The 17358-nt window shown below is 31.6% G+C and overlaps 2 protein-coding genes and 1 long non-coding RNA gene across 3 annotated transcripts; 2 read left to right on the top strand and 1 right to left on the bottom strand.

Moving 5' to 3' along the window:
* The first annotated feature begins 5631 nt into the window (after positions 1–5631).
* Positions 5632–6201, top strand: LOC125198024. Its single transcript, XM_048096488.1, has one exon. The coding sequence runs from the start codon at positions 5632–5634 to the stop codon at positions 6199–6201; it is 570 nt and encodes a 189-aa protein (XP_047952445.1).
* Positions 6202–7477: 1276 nt separating this feature from the next.
* Positions 7478–8442, bottom strand: LOC125198026 (universal stress protein A-like protein). The gene is made up of 4 exons (XM_048096490.1): positions 8231–8442; positions 8046–8155; positions 7845–7963; positions 7478–7745 (listed from the first exon to the last, which is right to left on the bottom strand). Exons 1-4 carry the CDS (start codon positions 8403–8405, stop codon positions 7661–7663), a joined length of 489 nt encoding a protein of 162 aa, XP_047952447.1. The 5' UTR covers positions 8406–8442; the 3' UTR covers positions 7478–7660.
* Positions 8443–15347: 6905 nt separating this feature from the next.
* On the top strand, positions 15348–16938 carry LOC125198021. Its single transcript, XR_007172338.1, has 4 exons — positions 15348–15566; positions 15642–15713; positions 16365–16431; positions 16854–16938. It is a non-coding gene; the product is annotated as an uncharacterized LOC125198021 (long non-coding RNA).
* The last annotated feature ends 420 nt before the right edge of the window (positions 16939–17358 follow it).

The raw sequence follows: 17358 nt of genomic DNA, 5'->3' as shown, positions 1-17358 counted from the left end.
ATAAAAATTGATACAAACCGAAAACACAAAATTTATAACAATATAGAACTCCTAACAAACCAAAACTGGGAAAATTCAAAAAATTAAATTGAATTAACTATAAAATTGGAAAATCACAAATGGACCGAGATAATTTTCTTATTTGTAATTTTTTTGATCAAGTCTACATATTAATGGATTTAATATGCAGTCAGAATTGTGATTTATAGCTATTTGCCATTTATTTTTTTAAACCTAAGGCAAAATATGACATTCCTTAATCCTTATTGATTATAGATAGATAATTTGATCTAAATACCTTTATCATAATAAAAATGTATCACGCATTAATCCAAAATTCCGAAATAAGAAAATTAAAAATAAATTCAGATATTTCTCTAAACTTAGCGACACTTATAGTCCAAAAAAATTCGAACAAAATTTTAAAATTGGTTTAGTTCAATTCAGATATTTAATTTTCTGATATTTTTTTTGCTGACGCCTAAATGTTAGGTACGCAATATTTATTGCATGGAGGGATAAATCTCCATGTCGAGTCGGGCCGAGTAACAAGAGAATTCAGACTTCCACAACATAGCCCAATTCCAAATACACCTTTTATTTCAGGTGGCCCAACACTTTGATTTCTCGAGTCGTTACCCTGCCTAATATAACGGTGTTAACAAAATAACTTCTTCTCTTTCATCTTTGTCTTTTATAAGTACTAGTGTTACCACCCGTGCTATGTACGGGACAAAAAAATTTCAAAAATAATAAAGATAAAATTACAGTTTAATAGATTAAAATAAAGATATATTGAAAATAATATGAAAATATATTTCTTTAAAGAATATGAATTAATTAAAGATAATATTAATAAAATTATAAACAATTAAAAACATTATAAAAAACAACAAACAGATTATTGAATTATACTCTCTCCGTCCCGCTTTAGGAGTCTCGGTCATGCCGAACAAAATGTTTTAAGAAAAAAGTGTTTGAGTGTGTAATAAATAAATGTTGTAGTGGATGTTGAGACCCACTTTTAATTGAGTGTCCAATAAATAAATATTATAGTGGATGTTGGGACCCACTATTAACACTTTTAACACTTTCTATGCATTTTTTTATTAATTTATCTCAACCAGGACTCCTAAAGCAGGACGCCCAAAATTAATCAACCGGGACTCCTAAAGCGGGACGGAGTGAGTACAATTTGTCTCAACCCACTGTAATGAAACATTTCATATTCAACATTGAAACAATTTTAATATCAATTGTAGGTGTAGTAACATAAATAAAAAATAACAAAAAAGGGCATACGTGAAATAGATAGAATAAGATTATTTGAACGAATAAATTCCTAAATACAATAAATTCCTAAACAAATAAAGGAAAATGTATTCATGATAATATTCATAAACATAATATTTTGTAAAGAAAAAAAAAGATATATAACTTAAAATCATAAAAAACATTATCTTATCTAGTAGAAATAAATAAAATCAACTCAATTATAACTAATGATATCAATTGTAAACAGTTAAAAAAAAATTTATTTTATATACTTTATACAAAAAGAATAATGATACCTAATACTATTAAAACCTGTGCCAAACTTAAATGAGACTCTTAAAGTGGGATGGAGAGAGTATTATTGAAAACCCTCCACTATGATAGTTGGCATGTTTTCCTCGGAAATGCCTGTCATGTAAGTATTTTATAAAATAAGTTTTGAATTATAAAGCTATAAATTTGTATAAATATTAGTACAATAAATTTGTAACGGTTATACTAATTAATCCCTCCGTTCTTGATAAGTATGAACTATTTCCTTTTAAGTTAATTCCTGAAAAGTATGAATTTTTTAATTTTGGAAACTCATTTCTCTCTAATGAGGTGTGACTCATTCTCCACTAACAATAATTTAAATTTTTTTTTTCTATCTCTCTCTTATTTTTCCAGTTATGAATGAAAACTCATGCCGAACAAAATGTTCATACTTTTTGGGAAATGAGGAGTATTTAATAAACATCATAAGTATATCATTATGAATATTACAATAAAATTACCTCAAAAAACTTTATAATAATAGTATTAAAGAATACTAAATTACATTTACAACTTAATAATTAATACTCCATCATACTACTACATACTAACTTACTATCCTATGTGCATGTAAAAAATCTCAAAATGAAAACGGTAGAATCTGATATAAAAAGTTTTTTGGTGATGCAAAGCGTTAATTAGCATTAATATTGGTGATAAATGTATTTATGTACAATGAGTAACGTTTCGATTTTCAAATGTATAATTATATTATCGCATTTCTCCCTCTTTAGTTTACTACATCAGGTTTTAATATATAAATCAAAATTTGAAAAGAAAAGATTTTGTGAAAAATAATTGGAAGTGGAAGGTTTTCCAGAAAATTAGCTATTGGAATACACAACTTTAAACATTAAAATTAATACTTGGTTTCATTAAGATCTTTCATAATTAATTAAATTCTAAGTCCTATGTTTTAGCACATATTAATGCCATTAATATTTTATACCTCTTTCAATTTCTTTTCCCTCTATAAATTTGTATTATGAATTATATTATCTCAAATATGAAATATATATAAAAATTTATTTATGAATATAAATAATTTTAATCATTAAAATTAATACTTTTATTCAGATATTCCATAATTAATTAAATTCTAAGCTCTATCTTCTAGCACACATTAATGCCGTTATTATTTTATACCTCTTTCAACTTCTTCGCCCTCTATAAATGTTTATTTATAAATTAAATCTATATAAATAATTTAATTAAGAATATAAACAAATTAAATGTATATAAATAATTTAATTAAGAATATAAATAATTTCAACATATTTACTTAAATTATATACTTAAATAAAAATAATTAATTTAAAAAATGTATACAATTACATGGAACATATTAGAAGTCCTAATGAAGACATGATATAGCCTGTAAAACTCAATAAAAATTCTAACTAATTAATAAACATTCAATTATAAAATTCGGTATTATTAAAATCCCAAATTCTAAAAACTAATACACTAAAGCCCAAACTAATATTGCATATACGTACAATAACAATTTTCTTCTACAGCTAATAGCCTAATACCCTTCCTAAAGTAGTGCCTGGCTACATCCCCTCACTCACCTCGCCGGCGAGAAACGCCAACGCCTTCCTCTATTCCCTCATTTCCTTCTCTCTCCTCTCTAATCGGTGGAACCCGATGAACACCAGCTTCCCACCGCCGCAGGACACCTTCTCTTCTCCGCCGGCCCACTGAACAACAGTCTCCACGCCGCCGCAGCCGTGCCTCAGCCACCGCCGGGCTCACTGTCGTGCTGAACACCAGCTTCCGGCGGCCTCACCCGCCAGCTCCCTCATTTCCCGACTCCTGGCTCTTTTCTCTTTTCCCCTCTCCTTTTTCTTATTCTCCGGCGGGTAAAGATCGGATCTTTGAATGAATCCGTCGCCGCCACCGTACATCTCTCTCTCTTCTTCCTCTTCTTTTTCGTCTTCTCAACTTTTCTCCCATCTCTCTCGTTCCGGATCCCTCGTATCCTCTCGGCCAGCCGCCGCCTTTCTGCCACCGCCCCGCCTCCCTCAGCCTGCTGCCCTCTCGTCGGAGCTGTCGCCGGATTCCAAGCACCTAGCTATGCTGCAATCAAAATTCAGAAAATCAGTCCACAAAAATGCTGATTCAATTAATGTTGTGTCTATATAAATGTCTTAAACTTCTTGTAGAAGCCAATTTTTTCTATATTTCATTGGACCAATTTTTATCCAATGATATTTGCCTTTTAGGTTGCCCAATAGATAGTTTTCCCGCTCAAAAGTGTGCCACATGGGCTTCAAAAAACTGTCCCTTTATATATTGATAGATGAGTAGGCCTGAAAATTTAATCCGCTGGTTTCGGGTATTCCCGACCCAGTCCCAATACCTGACGGGTTATGGGTATCCGGAACCCGAAATAATGGGTTCGGGTACGGGTTTGGGTAGTTAATGTTAGGATTTTTCGGGTTTAGGGTACCCGACTAATACCCGATTAATTATATATTTTTGATAAATATTTTTATTTAGTATAGGGCCTATGACCAGTAAGGTAAATCTAGGGTAACTTTATTTAATCACATGTAGATTTATAAATTTTTCGTATGCCTCACTTTTTCAAGTTTCCTTCACGCCGCTGCTGCTGCTCTCTTTTTGCCGTTTGCTCTCTTCTTTACATTCGTGTTCGGTTCATGTTGCATTATTTATGTTCTTACTTGTTATCTTTTGAAAATATAGTAGTTAATTAGTTATGCTTTCTCCATTTTATTTGCATGTTCATTTAATGTCTTAAAAAGTTATTTTAATCTCTTTTATAATCCCTTTTATGTTTCAATTTATACCAAAAAAAAATTTATTTTAAAATTAAGTAGTGTCTATTTGTCTAAGGTCTATTTTATATAATATAGAATTATAGTTAATAAATAGTATAAGTATCGTGTGATTTTTAATAATTTCTATTCTCATCACAATTTAATTTATATAAAAGAATAAATCTTAAATATAATAATTCCGGGTTTATGGGTACTCGATTAGTTGGGTTCGGGTACCCGTATCGGGTATTAGGGTACCCGAATTCACATACGGGTCGGGTATTGGGTATGATATTTTTGAGATTTCGGGTTCGGATATCCGAATTTTCGAGTTTGAGTACCTGCGGGTACCCGAACTTTCACCCCATACTTTTGTAAGACAAAGCTATAAGCATTTACATTTTTTCATAACAAAAAATTAGTTGAAAGGTAATGCCGTTGAACGGTTCCTCTTAACATGGATTGGTTGGTATGACGAAGTACCACTTAATATCTTAATATCGCTACATATCTAATTCTACAATACCCAAAATTGACAATTATTTGTCTCCTTCTGTTTTGATGAATTGTTAATCATTTTGCTTAATATCATTTTCAAGTTTACCAATTGGTGAATACTATGTAGTAGTAGGAGTATATCGTAAGCAAGTGTTAACCTAAATTTTAATGTTTACAATAACGTAAATCCAGATGCTCTAATGAATCATCAAACTAATGCAAGACATTAGCATAAAGACATAATACTATGTAACTATTAAAGCATTATGATGGTATAGTACAGTAGATAATTGACACGACAAATATGAATATGGGATGAGAGAGTCACGTGTGAATTATAAAATACGTCCATTTATTAATGCACATTATATATGTGCAGTAAAAGATATTAATATACCTATGCATTTAAAAAAAATTGAATAGCATATCCTATATTTAATATTTTGATGTGATTTTCTAACTGACATTATGTATAATGAATGGAGTAATTAACACAAAATCAACATAATAATTTTGGTGAATGTCATATTCATTTTACGTAGATTCCTACCACATAATATTATCATATGTATTAAATATAAGAATAAAAACATAAATCTAATGACCTCATTTGACATTCAAATTAGTTGTTACCGAGTCCACCATCAAACACAAATCCCCAAATTGGAGCGGTTTAACAAACCCTTCTCTCTTTATAAAATGCAACAAAACGCATGAATTGAAATTGAGAATCTGAATTCAACACACATTCAATCCGATGGGGAACGCTGCGCCGCGCTGCCAACCGGACGCCGCCGGGCGAGTGATCCTCTCCGACGGCCGCGTGGTCACCTACGACGAGCCGCTCACCGCGGCGGAGCTCATGCTGGAGCACCCGCAGCACGTGGTGGTGGAATTCAAGCCGATTGCGAGCGGGAAAAAGGCGTCGCCGCTTCCGGCGGATCAGAAGCTGGAGATCAGGAAGACGTACCTGATGCTCCGGATCAGGAAGGGAAAGCCGATCCAGCTGTCGTCGGAGGAAGCGAGGAGATTGATCCTCGGAAACAACGTCGGGATCAAATCGAGCGCGCTGCTTTCGTGCACTGGTCTCGTGCCGCTGTTCGCGCGGATTTTGCCGGCGATCGGAGGGAGGAGGAGGCTCCGGGGAAGTTCGGATGAGAGGAAAGAGGTGGAAGAGGAGGAGAGACTGGATTGCTTTGCGGAGATATTGGAGGGAAGGCCGGAGTTTCTGAGCAGGCAGATTTCGGGGAAGGGATGGAAGCCGAGTTTGGATCCGATTAGGGAGAATGCGGTTAAACCCAAAGTTGTGAATTGGGTCATTCTCTGAGTTTTTAGCATCTCCAACTACTATTATACTCTGAGTAATTGTTGTTACGTTTTAAAAACCGGATTGGTCCGGCCGATTCGACTGCCTGTGAACCAGTGTATCGCATGCATTCTGATTTCTGCATGTGGATTGCATAAGCCTATAGTTTATATTAATATATATACTTATCTTTGTCCTAAATATTTTGATTTAATTTGGGGGACTTGTTAAGTTTTTCAATGCAACATGGGTTTTAAAGCTTTTAAATATAAGCATATGTTTGGTACAATTAAACAATTGATTGTGTTGTAGTTGAATTTTGTATCGTACCATTTTTAATATTCTAATTCAATTTAAAATCAGAAGATATTTACGATAATAATTTACAAGTTAAAGCTATATTCTTAAATGTGAATTCTCAATTTCAGGGTATTAAAGATAAGCTAAACGAAAAAACATTGATTACACAATTTATTAGCAATAAGATCACATAATGGAAAACCGTTAGATGTGGCCAGCTGAAAAATAAGCCCAATGATATTCTCGCCCAATTATAAAATCCGACGGCCCATTTTGACTCCTTGAGCACTTGTTTTAGGAAAACAGAGAGAGATTTCACTTAACATTTGATTTTGCTTTCTTGACACACCGACAATAGTGTCATATGGATAAGATGTTTGAATATTACTCCCTTCGTCCCACATAATTTTACTCATTTTGACCCCGACACGAATTTTAAGAAATTTAATGGAAAGTGAGTTGAAAAAGTTGGTGGGATGTGGGTCCTACTTTTAAAGTATTAGTTTTATAATAAAATGTGAGTTGGAATGAGTTAGTGAAATATAAGGTCCACTGCCAAAAATGGTAAAAGTGAAATGTGTAAAATTATGTGGGATGACCCAAAATGAAATATTGGATAAAATTATGTGGGACGGAGGGAGTAGTTAATAATATTATAAATTTTGAACTCATAATCCAAATCAACCGACGCGTTAGTTATTGTTAGCCCATTCCACCGCCTTTTCAGTTGCATTTCCAGTTTATTACTCCTATTGTCCATCACCTCAAGAATATCACTTTTCAATTTTAGAAATAACTTTTTCTTTCCTATCTCCTTATTAAAATATTCAACTATTTTTTTCCTCTTTACTTTATTCCACCTAACAATACTTCCTAAAATCCCGTGACACTCAAGAATGTGGTCATCTTGAATGGGACGGAGGGAGTACCAATTTTATGTATACTCTTTAATTTATTATGAGTAAATGATTGTTGCTAAATGAGTTTATAGGCAGTATTGCTAATTAAGTGGAATTCTTATAATCAATCAACAAGCAAACCATGTCTTGTCTAGGAGCATATTTCATCTTACCTGTAAAAGCTATTTATAAACATAAACAGAATATTATAGTCTTATAGTAAAATTCATTAAGGTTTAAGTCTTCTCTTCACTCCACCAAAGAAGCCATTGATAAGCACTCTAGCAAGTCTTTGGGCGCTTTACTACCACTACGGGGCACTTTACATGCTTAGCACAGTAATTACTCACACTTCCCAAAAGTGCCCTGCATAACATAAACTCAATCAAAGGAGTACTACTAACTCTTCCAAATCAAGTTTGAAAATTAGATTAATTAATTTAATTAAAGAGAGGAGAGAGAGACCTCTTTATGAAACCATAGTCATGGCTTCCCATGACAAGGATGTCTGCCTCTAGTTTGTCCACTGCAGCACATATTACATCCTTAGCATCTCCACTTCCAACTTTCTTCTCCACTTTCACCTGCACTTCTTTAATTAATTAATTAATTTCAAAGATTAATTAATCATGTATTTATTTTGACAAAGTGAAGGTGACCACATACTGTGCTATTGCAAGTATTGAAAACTGCCTCGGCCCTTTTCATAACCGAGTTTGCCAAATCCTTGCTGTATTTCTCCATGGTTGCAATCACATCTCCTGCAAATAAATAACCTGAAAAATTCAAGAGTTAATAGTCTATACTCTTAATTGGAGTATCAATTGATGAAAAAAAGAAAAGTAAATGACCTGTGACATCTAAAGAAGAGTAAGAAGGAATAGGTGGCTTGATGTAGAGGAGGACTAAGGTGGTGTTTGGATTGGGGGTTTTTGGTGATACAAGATTGGTGAGACACCATGATAGAGCATACATGCTTTCTTCACTTTCGTCCACTGCCACCACTACTTTCCTCTCATTATTCATTTTTGTACTACTTTTCTTGTTTTTAGAGTTTGAGGTTTATGCGCTTTAATTTATAAACTAGGCCTTACTGTGTAATGAGTTTGGCAGTAAGTTAATTATGATTTTCCTTGATTTCTTGTGTGGGTGGGGCCATAACATGGCTGATTATGATTGGCTCAACATCTATCAAATATCTTGCTTTAGTTTTTGTAGTTAGTGTCCCATAATTCTTGTACACATAGAGTAGTAACCTATTTGTTGAGTTACAGAGAGATATTCCGAACAATTTGTTTTCTTTCGAATAATTGTGGATTATGATTATGAAGATACTCTGTGCTCCTAGAATAATTAAGCTAATGACAAGAAAAAATAAATATATTTTTCATATATTTCTCATGCAAATTTAATCAATGAGTCATAAACAGTGTAAGCATGCATATATATAATTACATGTTGTTTTTGTGTGCTTTTTATTTGTTTATTTATAAATAAAGATACAATAAAATGAATAAATGGTTATCGTCTATAGAAAAATCAACGAGATTCCTCAATTTTTAGATTTTAATGTATTATTAATTACCCTTCACCATATACCGATTCATTTGGATACTAGTGACTTAATAATTATAAATATAAAATCAACGAGATTCCTCAATTTTTAGATTTTAGTGTATTATCTCTCCACTCACTAAATACCAACTGTTTTGTTTTGGATTTTGGAGTACTATTATTTTTCGTTTCCTTCTTATGTCTTAAATACAGTAAATTGCAGTACAGTAGTAGTAGTCTAGAAGTGCCTATATATTCAAGTTTAAATTTGTTACACCTCCAATGCAATTCTTAAAATTAAATTAAAACAATACGCAGAAGAAAATTAGGATTCCTAATTGAATTAGCTCTAAACTACGAAAAACGAACCATTATTTACATCGTTAAATATAGTTGCATACTTGCGTGACCACCAATAATTCGATTTCTTATTTATTTCTTCATTCTTCTAAATATATTAGTAGTGGAGTTTAACTTCCATTGCAGGTTGACTTATGATAAAGTTCAAATGTCCAACAAAATGTTGAATCCGGATCATTTTCCGGCTGAATTAGTAAGTAGTGGTATATAAATCTTTATTAATATATGGTATATTGACAAACGACACAAAAAAATATCTTCGATATACCTAGTAATGAATAGATCAAGTAATGTTACATTCAGAAGGCCCACCTACGTCCACTTCAAGGGTCCATTTTCAAATTGTCACTAACTTTTCAATAAAAATAGGCTTAACGATTACTCTGAATTTAATTCGACTCAAAAGATTGTAAAATGGATCAATTTTAAGGTCTATTTCAATTTCCAATCACTACTGCGACACTATATGCAACTTGCAAGGCACACATATCCATTGATTTTACATTTATCAACAATTGACAAAACCCAATCCTAAATGAAAGGTTTTGGTTGCTTAAAAAGGTAGACTTTCCAAACATTTTTGTTAGATATTTTTTTCAGATTTTTTCAAAATTGTTTTGGGAGCTGTTAAGATGTCCAAATGCTAATAAACTTGTTGATTAAACGTCGAAGTATAGATAAGATTCTAATGCCTTAAATTCTTAATGACGAAGATTTAAAACGACGTATAATAATTTTTTATGAAATGGCAAGATTTTTATATTAATTAATTATATAGGGACGGAGCGGGAAATTATAATAGGAAGGGCAAAAATATTAACATACAAATAAATAAATATAAAAATAATATATATACATTAAAATAATATAGTATTTTATCTTAGAGGAGGGTGAGCCTTGAGTGTAGTTAGGAGGGGGCAAGTAAAAAAATATTTTTTCTAAAACAAGGGGGCAAATTAGTTGTTTTAAATATTATAATATATATATTTACATGCTACTAGAAAAATAGCTGGGACATTTGCCCCTTCTCACAATACTATAGATCCGTCCCCTCGGGCATATGTAGAGACTCGATAAAGGAGGGAAATTTAAAATATAAATGTTCGTAATATGTCAGTTTACTATTGAAATTAGTATCGCAGACTATAGTTTCCAAAATAATTATAAATATGAGAAAAGCTGAAATCAATTAATATTTGTGACATCTTTTAACCGTTTTTTAAAATAAATTTATTTACTTTTTCATGTTCGTATTTAACGTGATCTGATCTTACTGAAAACAGATTGGGCCATTAGTAGAAAGTTTTTTAGTTAGATCGTTAGCCCATTTATTGGCCCAGCCCGTAGTGCTACACGAATAAACACATATGTTTAGATTATGAATTCAACCCTTCAAAATAAGACATGGATTTATGTATCAAAACATGAAATTTTATATATTTCTTGGTTTCATGCGTGTCAGCTAAAAGATAGCGCGAATTAACTTAGGAAACTAGAGATCAAATTTCAAATAGGGGAAAATGAGCCGATTATTGTAATTGTAGTACAATTGTAAAATTGGGGTGATTAAATGGTATAGTATTTATTCTTTTTTTTTTTTAAAAAAAATTTCAACAATATGTACTTTAGATAAGTTAATTGGAGCTCATAAATCTCATACCTTTATAATGCTCATTGCTCAGAAGACAATTAATTAGAATCATCAAATACTTCGAAAACTTTTAATTCTAGAGTACTCCATATCTTTTAACTAGCTTGGGGTATTGTATGTACCAGTTTATCGTTTACATAAATGTCATAATTTCAACTACTATTATATTCTTGATTATAGATAAATAAATCTTTAGGCCGTCTGAATTCCAACCAATAAATATAATAAATGAAAAGGATAAAATAGGAAGTAAGAAAGCAAAATAGAATAAGATGAGAATGATGATCGAGTTTTACATATTTGCAAATTGGCGAATGAGATAAAGACGGGTAGCGCTACAACTGCCCAATCCTAATTAATCAATTGATTGTATTTATGGATAGGAGAGAAATAGGAAGAGAAAATGAAGTTAGAGAGAGAAAGGAAGAATGAAGATAAGAATGGATTGGGGATAAGCACCAAATGTCAGCAGCCTAAATTATCTGAGTAAAATAATTAAGTATGCCCAAATGCAATTGTCCACGCGTCCGCTTTACATTGTTGTACGTTGCACTTCCATGCATCTTCCACATTTTTTCTACTTCACTAAATATTCTCGTAGAATCTCATAGAATACTAAATAATCGTGAACATTATTAAATACTGTAAAACGATAACTAGCTAAATTTGTTGGCAAAGAATTTCATCAAACTAAAATCAATAAATTTTAGTACGAGTGACCTTAAAAGACTCGATTGAAAACAAGATAACAATATGTATGAAAGAAAAACAAAAAAACCCAACCCGATTAGATCACTAATAGCATGAAGCCATATTGCTACGTGTAACTTAGTGTTTCTCAAGACTTAATGGTATTATTTTTTTATTAGTAATACTTTAGCACCAAAGTCAATCATGGAGTATACCTTTTGGCCTCGAAACTATTCAAACAATTATTCATGCAGATTTAAAAATTAATACTCCATCCGTCAAAGTTAATCATGGAGTATACCTTTTGGCTCGAAACTATTCAAACAATCACTCATGCAAGTATTTAAACATTAATACTTCATCCGCCTAATATATGTGATACATTTCTTTTGGACATAAATTTTTATCTAATAGTGTTTAGTAGTTATATGAAGAGAGAATAAAGTAGTTAGAAAAAGTAGAAAGAAAGGGAGGAGGGAATGAAGTAAGACGAAATAGAACATTGCCTTTTCATAAAATAATGGACAATCCAAAGGAATCGATCTCAATTATAATGAGACCAAGGAAGTATAAGATATAACCTTCCGCATTATGGATGGCATGGATTTAAAACATGATTGATAATTTGTAGTGTATGAGTGAAGTAAATGAATGTATCAGCTTAATTGTTCGATGAGTTTTACTTATGATTTTTATTATTTTAAATAAAAATAATAAATTTTTCATGAATTGACCGATAAAAAAATTGTGATAAATTTTTGGTAAACAGAGGAATGAGTGAAAATAACAACTCTCGTTTCATCCATACTAAATCTTTTTATATGGCCAAATTTCTCCATTAGCTAGCTTCAACTATCAATTCTACCAATCTCCATTTTAAAAGAAACCAATCCAATCCAATCAAACCCAATCCAATCCAACAAGGCAACAACTTAATGAAGATTTTATATTTAATTCTTTTTCGTAACCGCGAATGTAAAGAAATATACAACGAATTCATTCACACTGCAATTTACATATTTTTCTCAAGAAAATATCAAAATATAAAAGGTGAAGGTATAAAATGGGCCCCATTGAATCTTGGGTCACGAAAGAGCGCGTTGTGGTGGAAGTGGGCCCACAAATTCAAATTTCTGGTATAATTGTGGGAATCAAGCAATGATACACCTCACGTTCAAACACACAAAAGGCTAAAATTCAAAGTAGCCAAAAAGCCTAAACACAAGAAAATTAGTGAGAGACCTCGATTCGCAGCTCATTTATTGATTTCTTACTTGCTTCAATAAATTAGCTATATTCAATCATTGCATTTATTTTATTCTTTGTATTTAATAAAAATAAAATTTAACTTTATATTACCATCCTTCATTAAATTACATGTAGAAGATGTTTGATCCATCATTATAATTCGTGTATGAGCGTGCGCGTATGCGCTCCACTTCTCATTAACTTAAACTAATTATACATTAATTTATTTATAAAATGTTAAATGGGTTACGGTTTGAAATGTTTCTTTCATCGATGTAAAATCCATTTGATACAAAAATCCATACACGAAATTAATAACTATATTACGAAAAAGTGAAAGTAAATAATTTTCACCCTTCCATAAATTCGAAATGGTAGTCCATTTATCTAGCAAAGTAACCGATTTCTTACCTTGAAGTCAAAAAGTTAAAACCCCGTGAGGTTAGGCCATAGCCTTTCTACCTTTTATCATAAATCAACAAAAAAGAGGTCAGGTAATGGGGCATTTATCCTCTCTCTCTCTCTATGTATATGCGGAGAGGGTTGTGATGCATGCAAAATTAGTGTCGAACCCTAAAATTAACACAGCAGTTCATTTTCATTTTCGTGTTCATGTTATTTTAACAATTATAATTAGGCGGTTCAGTGCTAAAATTAGTTCGACAATTATCATACTCCTCCGTCCAGAAAGATTGTCTCATTTCCTTTTTCACACTCGTTTTGCAAAAAAAATACTCCCTCCGTCCCCTATTAGAGCACTCTTTAACGACATCGAGTTTTAAGAAATGTAAAAAGTGGTTGAAAAAGTTAGTGGAACGTGAGCCAATTTTTATATTGGTTTTGAGGGAGTAATCCTTAGATTCACAATTTTGATCGAAACATATATTCCAATTAAGTACTAGTAACTACTATCGTACACTAGTTTTCTTTTCTTGTATGTGTTTATTAGTCCATTCAAAAATAAAATACAATAACATGTTTTAAGGTTTGTTTATTTGTGTTCTACAACTACGATTGACTACTAATTATTACATCTAGAAGAAGACATTATTGCTCACCGTCACATGCTTTATTTTATAGCGTGTTTATTTATAATGTAGTAGTACTTGTGTCATTGAAAGTTGAAACCAAATATTCGATTGTATAATGAAATAAAATTAACATACGATTAAACAAAAAAATTAAAATATATAGGAAAGTTCCAATTATAATTCATATATATGGGATTAAGAAAATTAAAATAGTATATAGCAATCACAACATGAGTGAACCTTTGTTCTTCACGTACTACTCATATGTCCACAACAAATTTTTTAATACTCCTACTTTATTACCACCTATAACAAATGTTGATGCTTGAAGTTGAACTTTTCTTTTTAATTTTCATTTAGTATCTTTTTATTTTTTTTTTTATTTCATACTATAATTATTTAATTAAATATGTTAAATTTTTAGAAAGGTGTAAGTATTATTTAATTACAATTTTATGTACATATGCGAATCGCCATGATGTTGAACACCTATATACAGTGCCATATATAATTATGGGAGCGTCCTGGGAATTTTGTAAAATTAATGGGCTTTTAGGGATAAAATACAAATGCCAAATTAAGGAACTAATGGTTTTAACATCAAATCTACAGTTTTAGTATCTTTAGCTACTTGATGCCGTTTATGTTCATAAATACCGATTCAACTTTAAAGAGATTAAAATTTATAATCTTTTTGCTTACATCCATATATTTATGTATGTATTTCTTTTTTGTTTTCTTATTCTTTTGTCACCCTGCTTTTTGTTGGGTAATTATTGTTTTTTCTTTGAAAAAATCAACCTTAATATGGGATACCCCATGGAAGTCCATTCAAATCAAATTTGCAGGCTCAGGCAGCTTATTTTAACAATATTCTTATATTGTTAAGGATTGTTGTTGTGTGATTTTAAGAAAGTAACGCTAGCAATATTTTACTTTTCTAACTATACTAGTAATAAATATTGCGATTCCTCCTAGCAATCCTAATTATAAATGCGGATAGAAAATTTAAATCCGAGGGCAAATATTGCATAGGAAGCACCAAATTACATATAGCTTAACTCCTAAGTAGAGATTGGCACAAAAATAAATACGAGTAATATTTATTTGAGACACAGTATTAAAAAGTAAAATAAATATTAAGAAGCGGGTATGACCTAACTAATAATGTTTAATTAGGACCAAATTGACGAAAAAATAGGGAGGGTGTGAGTCCATAATAATTGAAGTTTGACAAAATATATTGATGAATTTGCAAGTTATAAATGAAGTCAAAATATCATAAATTGGAGATCGGTCACATGGTCAAATGAGTTGCGCCGCGTCTACGTTTAAAAACGTAAACAAAATTTCACATAAGGGTATTACTGTAATTTCATACCTGTCCTATATTTCCCTACATAAGACGAGTCCGAATTGGAGAGAAACAGAGTAACACCAAAAAACAGGTTGATCAAATTGAATTAGAAATTTCGTTATTTTTGAGGGGAAAGCGATGAGCGAAATCGTGTTATTGATAGATGATTTGAGATCATCACCTCCTTATTCTTCTTCTTCAGCAGCATCATCCAAAATTTGCAGAATTTGCCACGAAGAAGAATTTGAGACTGCCAAACTCTGGAGACTCCTTGTGCTTGCTCTGGCTCTGTAAAGGTATATTCATCTATCCCCTTTTTACTGTGTTTATATTTTGTGATGATTGAATAAATGAATATTCTTGTTTTGCAGTTTGCACACAGAGATTGCGTGCAGAGATGGTGCGATGAAAAGGGAAACACAACTTGTGAAATTTGCTTACAGGTTAGAGAGAGAAAGAGAAAGAGTGAAATAGGCTTTGATGATCATCGTATAAAACCCAGAATCTTCAAATTACTGTGGTTTCACATTAAATAGTTTTCCTATTTTTGCTGATAATTCGAATTTTAGAATTTAGAATTCGTTTCCTGTTTGAGAACTTTCCATATTCCTTTTTTCTTCTACTACAACTTGTTTTCTGAGCTTCAAAGTTTGGATTTTTTTCAAGATTGTCCGTTCCCTCAAATTATAAGGAAAAAATTTTCATTTATTATATTTCTATATTTATATATACATGTAGATTAATAGTGCGTGTATGTGGTTTTCCAGATATACTGTCTTAAAAGCTAAAGAAAAATATTAATGTCACTATCTCAACTGAATGTCTTGGAGTATAAATAAGGCTGCCTTTTTAAATCCAGTTGAATGTAGCTATTGCAGAATGGGACATTCATCAATCACCATACGTTCTTATCTAATTCTCTTTCCTAACTACTTATATTTTAGTCTCCCCACTTTTTTCCCATCATTTTTGTGATGGGCTAATTATATTTTAATGGAAAAGGAGTTTTTAGTTTTTGTTATAGTAGCACTTATTAAATACTAGTATAACGAAAAGTGGCTTAACCTTTTTTCCTTTTAAAAACTTAATTGCAGAAATTTGAACCGGGCTACACATCGCCACCCAAAAAGTACAGCTAATTGATGCAACTGTCACAATAAGGTATATCCACTTCTTTTATTTCTCTCTTCAAATTATATCTTATACTACTATAAATTAACAGTGTTGTTTGGTATGTAATTAAATCAAGATTTGTTTATTCTTGTCGTTTAAATACACCGCCTTATTCATGAAATCATGAATCATCGCATCAAGAATTTATTCTGACATTTCCTTAATATTTAATTTGTCCTCAAATTGAGGCCAATAATTCAAGATTCTACAATGTTTTCTTGTCTTACTAATGCCCCCAAGTTGATTTTAGAGAAAAATAGGACATAAGCATTACACATTATTTTATCCATCAATCTACATCACATAATGCATTATTATGATATTCATATGAATTAGTGAATATTGTTTCGAACTTGAAGATCATTTATACATTTAATAAACGTAATATGAAACATGGGATTCGATAATAGGGTGAGTTTGGAAGTGCCAAGAAACGAGCAAGAAGAAGAAAATGAAAGGCTTGAAACAGAGTGTGAAGATGGAGATAATAGAAGCCTTCTTTTGCAGAACACTAGCTCTAATTGTGAGTACCTTTCTTTTCTTCTAAATTATTATTGACTTCAATTTGTGCATGAGACAGTTGGACTGTTGGAGGGTTGAATCAGTTACTAGGTTGGAAACATCTTCCAGAAAATTAGGAAAATGATTGTTTCACATTATAGTTTCATAGTAACTTCTTTGACAGACACATAGTGGGAATTTTCAAATTGGCGAAATTTGCAGTTCACAGCTCTGCTTTTAACAAGACACTTGATTGCTGTTGTAAGTGGAGATGGCGATTACCTTTCACTTCTTACGGTAAGTAGCCACATTTTTTGACATTCTGTTTGCCTTGAAATTATTTGGTTTTAAATGATCTAAAATGTGTGTTATTGTCATGTTTTGTTGCATAAATAATTGGAACTGGTATTTTGC

The sequence above is a fragment of the Salvia hispanica genome, unplaced genomic scaffold (assembly GCF_023119035.1).
Source record: "Salvia hispanica cultivar TCC Black 2014 unplaced genomic scaffold, UniMelb_Shisp_WGS_1.0 HiC_scaffold_1168, whole genome shotgun sequence".
Lineage (NCBI taxonomy): Eukaryota > Viridiplantae > Streptophyta > Magnoliopsida > Lamiales > Lamiaceae > Salvia > Salvia hispanica.
The sequence above is the reverse complement of the archived record's forward strand: the minus strand, read 5'-3'. Positions and strand labels throughout refer to the sequence as shown.